At 32.0% G+C, this 12111-nt stretch overlaps 1 protein-coding gene across 1 annotated transcript in view; it reads right to left on the bottom strand.

Moving 5' to 3' along the window:
* Cht7 (chitinase 7) overlaps positions 1-12111 on the bottom strand; it is a 95317-nt gene that overhangs the window by 12568 nt on the left and 70638 nt on the right. The window contains exons 6-10 of the mRNA XM_089697691.1: positions 5559-5682; positions 4338-4519; positions 1989-2116; positions 909-1033; positions 55-168 (exon numbers count right to left, since the gene is read on the bottom strand). Of these exons, the coding sequence (XP_089553817.1) occupies positions 55-168; positions 909-1033; positions 1989-2116; positions 4338-4519; positions 5559-5682 (673 nt within the window). The remainder of the gene's footprint in view (positions 1-54; positions 169-908; positions 1034-1988; positions 2117-4337; positions 4520-5558; positions 5683-12111) is intronic.

Below are 12111 nucleotides of genomic sequence, written 5' to 3'. Positions count from 1 at the left end.
TTCTGGTACTGGGTTTTATCTTATACTATGGTTCTATTCAGGGGTATTTCTTACCTCATAGCACCAATGAGAGGATACTTCACGTTGCCTCCACACACGGTACCAGAGAAGTCATCCATGTCGACTGTCCACACCATGGCACCTCCGAAGCCGTTGTCCTTGATCCACCTGATGGAGACATGTTGGTCAATAAAGGTAGAATATCAGGGAGGTATGTATATAGAATTCTGATTTGAAATTGTTTAATATAGGTAAGATGTTATATTTTTTGGTGCCCTATGACGGTGAAATATATTTTTACAAAGCAGCATCTTTACCTTAATATAACTATATATTTTATTCTGAATATATTATAATTCTATAGAATTAATTGTTAAGAGCAGGAATTCATACATTAATGACGTTGAACTCACATCATAATTTTGAATAATTAACCAAGTTATAATATAACCGTTTCAGGATTAAAACCTTGATGTATTAACCCATTTAACTAGCACAATATTGGTATAACAAGGAAATAAGGAAGATATAAATTGGCAGACCCAACTAATTGGCTAATATTCTAGAGTGCTTATGTTACCCTAATCCCTGTGATCATTCGATCAACCCTTTGTTGTTTTTCATGGCCGGCTTATAATTTAAGAATTGTTTGTAGTGGATAACCTAATTGGTTCAGGTAGTTTGAATTTAATCCCCGTTTTTGTCATGTGCGCGTGGAAATTATTGCTTTAATTAATGTTTACCTTGATTATATTATATATAACAAGAGTTAAATAGAAAAGATAGATAAGAATGTTGTGACGTTTGTAAACGAAAAATAATACATAAATAATCAACATTAAGAAAAGGAATCTAAGGAAAAATGCATAGTGAGTATGACTTCTTATACAACTATGTACTAAACTTACCTCATTTTGTTCCTAATAGACTTCTCATCATCGAAACCGACCCACTGATCACCATGGATTGCGTATGGCACCTTCATCTCATCATCCCACACGTAAGTCCCACCGTTTCTTAGTATTTCACAGACCTGGTGATGAAAAAGAAATAAAATGCTATTGATATGTTGTAACTGAGGTTGTAACAGTGAAGAATTTTTTAAATGATTATTAAAATAAAAAAAAGAAAGTTCTGATAAATTTAATTCGTTTTAAATACAAGGAGGTATTATATTATCTGTGGTTTCGTAAATAATAATTCAATTATTATCTTGAAGTGTTAATAAAACTTGATTAAATGGTCAAATAAGTTTTATCGAAACTCGTTTTAAACAGTACTGTCCAAAGTTAATATTCACGAATTAAAATGTTACGCCGAACTCTTTTATCGCGAAAAAGGCAATAAAGCCGACTTTTCCGAAGGTCCATTGAAATAGTACCGTCAACAAATAAATTGAATTAAGTCCGAACGACATTTTACGCAAATTAACTTGGGAAATCGCAAATTCCTGTCGTTTATAACCGTGTAAATTGCAAATTATAAAGAAAGCTTCTTTATCAAACCGTTAACCTTGGAACAAACGGTTTTGTCAGGTAAGACTTGTAAGGGAAGCGTTTACTCTCAAAGGATGATAGACGCCCGTTTGGAGTGTGCCGTTACGACTTTTTATCGTGTTGACTTTTTATGACGTCTTATAAATATCGCTTTTCTTTCTTCTTTTAGTTTAATGAATATATTTTGTTTGAATATATCGCTAATATGATAAGACTCTACAAATTCAAGATTTAAATGAAAGATTGATTTTAATAAACCTAATATTGGAAATTAAGGACATATGAAATCATGATGTTTTAATATGAAAATTTTAACAGAACTCTAAAATATGTAGAGTCAATATTTTAGATTTGACTATTGATCTGATATTTGAAAAAAAAATCATTGCATGTTAGCACCTTCCATGTTCACCTTAACCAATCAAATAATCGTGACGTTACACTCCAAACGCGCTACCAAGATGCCTTGCAATAATTTTTAATTAACATCACCTCATAGTACGCAAGGAAGCCTCCTTCCTTTGTGTACTCGCCGGCCTTGCCGCCCCCGCTCGCCGGAGAATTCACTTTGAAGTTGTTGACGTTGGACAGGGTGAAACTGCGCCCGTAGGTTGGCATGCCTGGAAGATGGGGGCTTTGAGACAATTTTGTTCTTGTTTACTTTTTTTTGTTCTGTTCATTTCAGGATATACTTGTGAAGACATAAATACGGAGAAAAAAAATGTACTTGTTAAGTAGGTGGCCTTATTGCTTTCAAACTATATTAGAAATAGGTCAATAAAATTAATTGTATGATGAAATATATTACAATTTTTGAGTAAGCAGAAACTTAGAATTATGTTGTCACAAGGAACCGTTAATAACAGTAAGATAATATCATTAGAAGGCTCTCAATTATTTGTCAATCATATTTTAATATAGAGGTAATGAAATATCATTGTAGTACGATTATATTAGTCTCTTGTAGCGTATTTAACCCTTAATTGGTCGCGTGGGGTGTCATACACCCCAGAGCGGGTTTCCAGGCTCACAACTTTTTAAAATTTGAATTTAGCGCGCTGTTCTTCCAGGTAGCTTCGTAAACACGTAAAACGTACACGATTCAGTTGCGAGCGGTGCTCGGTTGTGGACGGTTGGGCTCGGAGAGCGTGTTTGGGGTGCACGACACCCCAGGTGACTGTTTGTGTGGTCTAAATTCCGAGTAAGTGGCCAATTGGTAATTTTATTATTTCTGTTTTAAAACATTGTATTTTGCAAGTGATAAATGTTAACAGTGTTCAATTATAATACTTTGAAATTTTTGAGGTTATGTTATGATATTTTTGTTTTAGGTTATCAGTAAAATGCCACGTGGACTAAAAGGGTGACAAAAGAAAGCCCGAAATTATTCATTTTTATAATAAAACCAAAAGGGGAGTTGATACGAACGACCAAATGTGCGCCACTTATAATGTAGGAAGACTTACCAAAAGATGGCCGATGGTGATATTTTTTCATATTTTCAATATCACAGGTATCAATTCCTATGCAATATACAAATCTAAAATTGACCCCAATATATCCCGAAGACTATTTTTAAAGTTATTGGCTGTTTATTTAGTCAAACCTCACCAAATATCAAGAGCCAGCATACCCACACTACCACGATCGCTGTAAAAACGACTAAAAAGACAGCATGAAATTTCGGACCAAGAATCTATTTCTGAAGCAGGCCGATCGCAATAATACAAAAGGTTCCCTGTATGTCCATGAAGTAAGGACAGGAAAACAAAGACTGAATGTTTTAAATGCCATAAACATGTGTGCAATGACCATATGATTGTAGTCTGTAAAAATTGCAACGGTTAAAACTAGGATTTGTAAAAAATATTTTTCATATTAAAAAAATAAGTTAATTATAATATTAAAAATGTTTAAAAGTTGATTAATATGTAAGTTCAAATGTTCTAATTAATAAAAGTCTGATTTTGCATGTATTTCGTATTTTATTTTATTTCCTAATTCTGGGGTGCTACACACCCCACGCGACCGCTTATGCAACTTTGTAGGCGCGCCCAATTAAGGGTTAATTTGTCTTTGCTCTATTAATGTTTCTAAATATTAATTTTCTCAAGTTTGCATTGCTCATTAATCATTTATATGATACAGATTCTAACGAAGTTTCGGAAGTTTGGCTAAAATTCGATAACGATCAAAATTATTGAACTATAGGTTGGATAAGGAATTCAGCTTCTTACCAGCTACATCTTGAAGAGTATCTATAGGATACTAGTATACCATAATTTAGGTCACTTGTACGTCAAGCCTTTGACCAATACGCCTACGCATTTGCTTTGTGAAGGACGAGTGATACGTGCATACCAAAATGTCTTGGCACAAATTAATCATAGCCCACATTCTGCATCTCCTATTTTGGTAAATATGCATTTAAATTGAACGCAAATAGCTGATGGTTGACAGTTTGACACAATTCCATCAATACAGCTCGAACATTCTTCGAATTATTTGCCATATTTGTATTATAAAGAAATGAATGGTATTGAATGAAGTCACGATAAAGATGACCACAACTTTGTTGGCATAATACATTAACTAGTCGTGAAGGAAGATAATAATATCAGTGCTTTAAAAGAAATAGAATTTGTTTACAAATAAAAAATACTAAAGCTTAAATCTAAATTACAAATAAAACCACATCTAAGATAGTTTTCAATACTCACCAAGATGAGCAAGAAAGAGTAAATTGTCATTTACATTAATTGGTAGAATTTTTAGACCAAAAAAGTATTTATCCTGAATGTCTTAATACCAATTAAATTCTAAAGGTCCTATAGCACTCACCAATAATCAGTTTTTCCTTAGGAGCTCCCAGTTTGACCCACAAGTGAGACGCGTGGTCCACGGACAGTTGCTTCCTCCACTCGGAGTCAGATGATGGTGCGTACAGAGGAGCATTGTGACCAGTCTCCCTCTCCCACTTGCCGTGGAAATCGTAGGCCATGACGTTGATGAAGTCCAGGTAACTAAGGAATAAGAATGTATGTCAGATATTTTAGAGGTACCTGGAAGTTGGACAAAAGATAAAGTATACATTTTTAAAGAATATAAATAAATCGATCACGAGACAGGAGTCGTACCCGCGTCTTTCGCTACTAAAGATTAAGATTTTTAAGCAAAGAGGAATTTTCTTTATCAGGATTATATTTTGATTTTTGGTATGGTGTTTTAATATTTATGTTGTCTATTCCTTTATCGTTTCTTTCTGTCTAAAGTGCTTTATGGTTTTTTCCGGCAAGAATAAAACCTTGTGTTGTCTCCACCTATACTTGTATTTTTATTTCAGAAACATTACAATAAACCGAAGGTATAAAAAGGTATTAATTATTCACACAGGTAGCATTAATTTCCTACCTGAAAGATATATTTGGCAGAGCTTTAAAAATAACAACGGCAAATTGACAAATTAATGAGCCTCAAATAAAGCTCCATGTAGATTCGGAGGATTTTGGCGTGGAAGTGATGTTGTCTCTTTCTTCATTACAGTGAATGACAAGGACGGAAGTACAATTGCACGTCCTTTCTTGCAAACATCATATGCATATGAGCCTTTATTGTGAAAAACATGAATGTAAGGGTGAAGGCTAGCAACAACAGATGGAATCTTTTTATACTTGTTTTGAAGCAAACAATAAAGAATAGCAAACAATGCGAATGTGAGAAGCGTTTAACATGTCAATGGTTTAATAAGATTTCACAATTGCTTGTGAGAAAGGAGAGTTTTTTGGGGGCTGATGTTATTTCTGTTTATTTAAAGAATTTTAGTTCAAAAATTTACTATAATAATTATGCTAGGTGAAATTTTTTTAAGTATATCTTATTAAAATTGAATCGTTAACTTTAATTTTCCTGATTTAAGAATTTTCCTAAAAATTTCTCTAAATTATATTTGATTTTAATATATCATCATGATACTTAAACATGCAGTTGAAAATGCCCTAATATTGTCAATCAACATTAATGGATAATCGTTTTAATCTTCTAGAACTTAAAGTCCATAATCACCTAGCAACAGCCGGCACATCATAACCACTCTTGATGTTATCTGGTCCTACGGGTACAGCAGCTGTCAGCAGCAGACGAGGCTTCTTCACTTCTTGGGCCTCTGCTTCGAAGGCTTCTCTAAGTTCTGTGTAAGAAATCTTTACTATAGTAAAACTGTTAATGATAATGGTACTTATATTATGGATATACATTTTTGAAGTGAAACTTTGGTTTGGGTTGAGCGCCTAAAGAAGTTCAGGCGATCAACGAAGAGCTAGTTAAAATTGTAAGGTCATGGCAATACAGTTATGCTATGGAGTATGGCGACGATTTTGGTATCTTTAAATCTTGCCAAAGCTTTTTTAACTAACTATTTTAAGTAACTAGATGAAGACGGCTTCACTCGAATGCGAATCTAGATGAAAAATAGCCCATGTGTCCATTCAGATTATATTCTATTATAGTATCAAATTTCATTCTGTCAGCTGTTATTTGAAGAAAAAGTAACAATCCGGCCATTAGATTAACAAAATAGGATATGAACTGGTTAAGTAAACTTCGTATTGCTTCAGACATTAATCATTAAAGGTACTGATCGATAAACCAATGTTAAAATTTAAGACGTTTAAATTATAAATATAGCAGATCGTAACTGTCGGTCTGGTTTTAAAGGAATTTAGAAAGGCCTTATAGCAACAAGGACGAATATATAAAGCACGGATAAATATGACTTTACTATCTAGATGCTCTTTATATTATTATGAGAAAAACACAATGAATAATCGCTTAAGTGGTTTAAAATCTAGACTATTTAGTATAATGGAATCTAGTTGTCTTAAATATCAATAGTATTAGGAATAGAAACACAAAGAAAACGTTTCGAAAACTTGAGGAAGAAAGATGGGAAACTAACGCATAAAATTCTTCTGTTTTATCAAAACTTTCTATATTATACGCTCTGCAAATTGTCATATTGTAAGCATTAAACTCATAAAAGTGTTTATAATAATACCATAATAGCATATTTATGAAATACTTCTGTAAGTTGTAACTGCAAAAAAATACACTGTGATCACAGCCAAGCATTGCTGGAAGCCCCTAATTTCCTTCTTTAAAGGTATACAAGCAAAGTCACGAGCATAGCTAGTCTTATTAAAAACGTAGGCGTAAAACACACAAGGGAATATAAGACGTAACTTATAAATATTAATCTTCAGAGAAATCCAGAAAATATTTTATTAATTTAATGAAAGGATTCGTTGTAATGGGGCTCCCGGGAATTAGGGATGATTTATTAATTAATATTTAATCATAGTTTTCATCCTTGAAATGTTTTGATCAGATCATAGAACAATGAAATAAGTAGCTGCTTTGAAACAAGTCATAAATGTAAAAGACGAATAAATTTAGAAGAAAACGTAAGACCATAAATTTTAATAATTAAGACTAATTATTACTTATTCCAATAAAAAATAAAATTCCTCTTGAGTCTATAGTAATAATAAATTAACATTCTGGAGAAAAGCAGCAGCCATAATTATTAAAAGAAAAAGCGATGTTTAGGATTCACTCAACACAATAAAAAACAAAAGTCTTCACCTCAGCAAATGTCAGGGTCAGAATGATTCATTCGAACGTCTAGCTCATATTAAGCACTAGATTTCTTTTTTTTTTTCGGCTAACACAGTAGGTGGGATGGTATTATTTCAATTTTATTATTTTGAATTTTATTATAAATTAACTGTGCTTTTAAATCCTGTTGTACACTGTCGAAGATATAGACCAACTCAGAAACTTTTGTGACCCATGCACAACTCTTTGCTTCAGCACAAATCACATGATCAATTGCATAGTTTACGATTACAATTACAGTTTTATCCATACTAATATTATAAATGCAAAAGTAGCTCTGTCTGTCTGTCTGTCTGTTACTCAATCACGCCTAAACTACTGAACCAATTTGCATGAAATTTGGTATGGAGATATTTTGATAACCAAGAAAGGACATATCACATAGGCTACCTTTTATTGCGAAATATGTACCACGGGCGAAGCCGGGGCGGACCACTAGTATATTATAAAGGGGTTAAATACAATATTTTTAGAATACAGACAAAATATATTTTTTACGATAAAACATTTTGGGTATGTCATTTTCCTACTTTTCTTCAACTAACAGTTTATAATAAACATTTGTTTTAAAAGTAATCTATTAATCTATTTATATAAAAATGAAACCCGCGTTTTCCTTGGTCACGGCATCACGCGTGAACGGGTGGACCGATTTCGATAATTCTTTTTTTATTATATTCCTTGAAGTACGAGGATGGTTCTTATGTAGAGAAAACGTAAATATGTACAACGGGCGAAGCCGGGGCGGACCGCTAGTAAGCAATAAAAATGATATCACATTCAAATGCGACATTTCAGAAGCTTAAAATAATCTTCCATTAGAGCCGAACTGTTTTGCGTTCACAACTGTTCTTACAATAAAGGAGATACAATATTCTCGTCACGTTGTATTTATTTAAAGTAAGACTGTTAGTTCTGATCCTAAATCAACATTTGCTTGTATCTTAGCAATTTACATATCCTTAAAATTTCTAGATCATTCCTCCACAGGAAAATGGCTCGAATGCTTTTAAAAAGACACGTTCTGTAGTTTCTCTATTTACGTATTAAGTGCCATGTTACAAGTTTTTTTTTGGGAAATATTGATTTGGGCAGTAAAAAGAAGAAAGGAATATATTGTATACTAATAAACAACGATATTAAAATTGTTTACAAGTCTTACTTGACAAGCGTGACTATATAATATTGTAATACTGTGGGCTTAATCCTTTAATTTCAAAATGTTCTTTACGTGTAAAATTATTTAGTACAAACTACAAAAAATGAAGATATGAATTCCATTATTCAGAACTGGGGTAAAAGTGAAAGAAAAAATATATGAATTTTAAATATAGCAAAGAAATGTAGTTTTTGTCTGTATCCATAAATATTAATAAATGTAAAACGTTTTATGTTTCTGATATTTTTAATGAATTTTAATCGAAATTCTGAATTTTTATAACTTGAAATTACGATTTAGTTAAAGCTATTTCGGAATTTCTAAAGTCAATTCTTTATTTTGAAACCCAACTCGAAAACATAAGTTGCTTATAATATGTATTATTTTCTTTCTTAGTTTAGTCGAAAGCATCTTAGTGAAAGAATAAATATCGAGAAAAACGGCTTTTGTGGACAAGAAGGTCTTATATACCTATCTACTATAATAAAGCACTGAAATACAGTTAAAAAATACTATTTTTAAATACATATGTTTCGTTATGAACGTATACCCACAGAACAAAATACCTACTAAAACCTTTAAATATAAGTTTTCATCTTTTAAAACCTTTAAATATAAGTTTTCATCTTTTAGTTTTCATAGTAAAGAAGTTTCTTAAGAGAACTAACTTTCCAACTCATAATACAAAGGTTACCCATTGATTCTGTAAATAAACAGTTCCAAAGCAGGCAGCTTCAATAGGAGATTGTAATTAAGCCTTCTCGTGTGTGCTGACAACTCGCACTGTTTTAATGAGCTGATACGCTGAGATACGGAAGTGTGGAGAAGGATTTTAATATAATCTATATCTATATACATATATAAAACTCAAAGGTGACTGATATAGTGATCTATCAACGCACAGCCCAAACCACTGGACGTATCGGGCTGAAATTTGGCATGCAGGTAGATGTTAGGACGTAGCTGTAGGCATCCGCTAAGAAAGGATTTCCCGAAATTCTTGCGGGAACGGGGAAAAACGGGGTTGCACTTACAAAGCGTGTGCGGAAGCTAGTGTAAAATATATACGTATAGTATAACGTAATACAACTGCACTACTAATTCGTTATAAATAGTGGAGTTGAATGTTGTAATATCAGGTTAAATAGCAGGACTTTAAGTGAGATTGTAGTCGAGTACAAGCTTAGTGAACCAAAAATTGACCTGAAAAATGTTAAATAAAATATACTCCAATATCTAACACATTTCTAGCTTTTTGATCCAGTCAAAGCAACGAACGATAACATATAGCGAAGCACAACATTTTACAATCTCTCTGCGTTCTATTGCCTCGCACAAAGCCTATTGCCTTTTAAAGTGTTGCTTTACTACGTGCCTGTTTAACTTCCATCTCATAAAATCACGTATCTACTCAACACAATATTTACCTGTCATTATATTTAACAGAAAAGTCAAACAAAATATATCCATAACTTGTGAAATTGACTCTAAATATCCCCTTTTAACAGATATTAAAATGCAAATAAATAAAACCATTTCCACACTAACTTATCTATACTATATTACCTACCATATTAACCCGCGAAGTGCAAAGCTGGCGGCTGGAACTCAAAACTAGGTTTAAGTTGAGCGAAGTCCTGCAGAACACTTGATTAATTCTTAACTAGCTAATTACAATTGCATGTAACGAATATTAATTACTTACATGTTCGTGCTAACATGTTCACTTATATAAAAAAAACCCTTTAAGCGATTTTCTATTTATTTTTCGTAATGTTAACATGTTCGTCTGACAGTTGGAATCCAAAATGGTGATTACAAAACAAAATCGAATCGAATACAATTTCAGTAGATATAAAAAGTGTAATGTTATTGGCAATTGAAATAATTCTTTTTTTTGTTAAAAACTAAAAGTTTAAATGAGACCGCAAGGACATGCACAAGGAAAGCACTAGCTTTCAAATAAAACAAGAATTATCAAAATTAGTTCACCCAGTCGAAAGTTCTGTGGTACCTAACCCAAAATTTTAGAAGTCGGTTGAAAAAAGTGTATTCGTTAAATCATTTTTTAATTAAATATTAAATGAAGTTATTTGACTATACATATTAAATAGAATTAAGCCCACGAGTATCCTAAAAATGCAATATATAAATTACTTCGTTCGACTAATAAGGTTTTATGAGATTCATTTCCATAATATTTTGCTGTAAGTGATATAAGTTCGCGGAACACCATTTTATTTGGATACGTTATGTCCTAATGAATAAATAATACTAAGATTGATAGAATATTTGTCATTACATTTCTAAACACCTAGCGGAAGAGACTAGAATATTCTGTTATTATGAATAATAATAGATATTTGAATTAAATTTAAATGGAAATTGTAAAATCTTAGTGTAAAATGTATAAAACACAAAACATCCGGAATAAATAATAAAATTTCGAATTATAAATAGGAAACGCAAATTTAATTGTTTGTAAAAATTAATAGGAATACTGAAAAAAAGTGCTTAGGGCCGATTTTTCAATACCTGGTTAAAACTTATCCGTCCAATAAAGTATTACACGATAATATTAAAATGTCATCTGTAAACTGTCAATTGAGGGCATTAAGAATACATTTGAAATGGTAGTTTTATACGTTATTCGACGAATAAGTTTTAACCAAGGATTGAAAAATTAGGCGCAAAATAAATAAGCTCTACATGAACAGACCGAATAAAAAGCAACTGCAAATGATTTATTGACAAATTCAAAATGAATTTAAAATTGAAGACGCACGCAAAATGATTGAAATGTGTTGAAGAGTGAAAGAAGAAATTTCAGTGTTGAGTGAGTTTGATACCTTTAATGAACATATTTTAAAATATCTCGGCCTTACTTATAAAAAGTTAAACAATGGATAAATTTCAACCATTTCCTACCATAGCTGTGTCCTGCTCTTGCTCACATGAAACGTCATTCATAAAAACAAGACAGGTTATTGCAATAACTAATCCATTGCATAGCGAATGGGTAACATTTTATAAGTAAGACCGTCTATGATTACAGATTGACAAAGTACTCAAGTTATGTGACACACACGAACACCTATTAATTATTATAATTTTTTGCAATATCTTATAAGGCAGGAAATATGTGATATGGGAAATAAATCATGAAGGAATACGTTAGGCCATTTGTATAATCAATACTTAAACATCTATTTATGGTGCTATTGCGTTATGTTTTTGCATTGTAATTATTGCTAATATTGACCAAGTTGTACATTAATTAATGCTCATTATAAAAATAAATAAGTCTAGACTGTAACTGTGTTTGTAGTATGTATAGGAAGTAATATCTGGAACTACGGAATCGATAAAAAATTGATTTTATAGTTTGACTGACCGGTTGGCTTGGTTGGTAGTGGCCCTGCCTTCCAAGCCAGAGGTCGTGGGTTCCATTCCCACCCGGGGCAAATATTTGTGTGATGAATATAGATGTTTGCTCTGTGTTTGGGTGTTAATTATTATCTATATAAGTATGTATTTAAAATTATATATTATGTATGTTTATCAGCCATCGTTTCCATAACACAAGCGAAAGCTTAGTATGGGATCAGATCATGCCGTGTGTGAAAATTGTCCTGAAATATTTATTTTATATTTTATAGTATATGTTACAATTTTCTACTAGTTTTTATGATAATTGTTTTTTTCTATTATTTGATAATAATTGTATATTTTATTTGCTGGTAAATCAACGTGCGTTTAAAGTTTTACTTACACAATCATATT

This window comes from Colias philodice, chromosome 8, assembly GCF_061535455.1.
Source record: "Colias philodice isolate Cphi_HAF_F1 chromosome 8, ilColPhil1 Martin Lab GWU primary, whole genome shotgun sequence".
NCBI classification, from domain to species: Eukaryota; Metazoa; Arthropoda; class Insecta; order Lepidoptera; family Pieridae; genus Colias; species Colias philodice.
The sequence above is the reverse complement of the archived record's forward strand: the minus strand, read 5'-3'. Positions and strand labels throughout refer to the sequence as shown.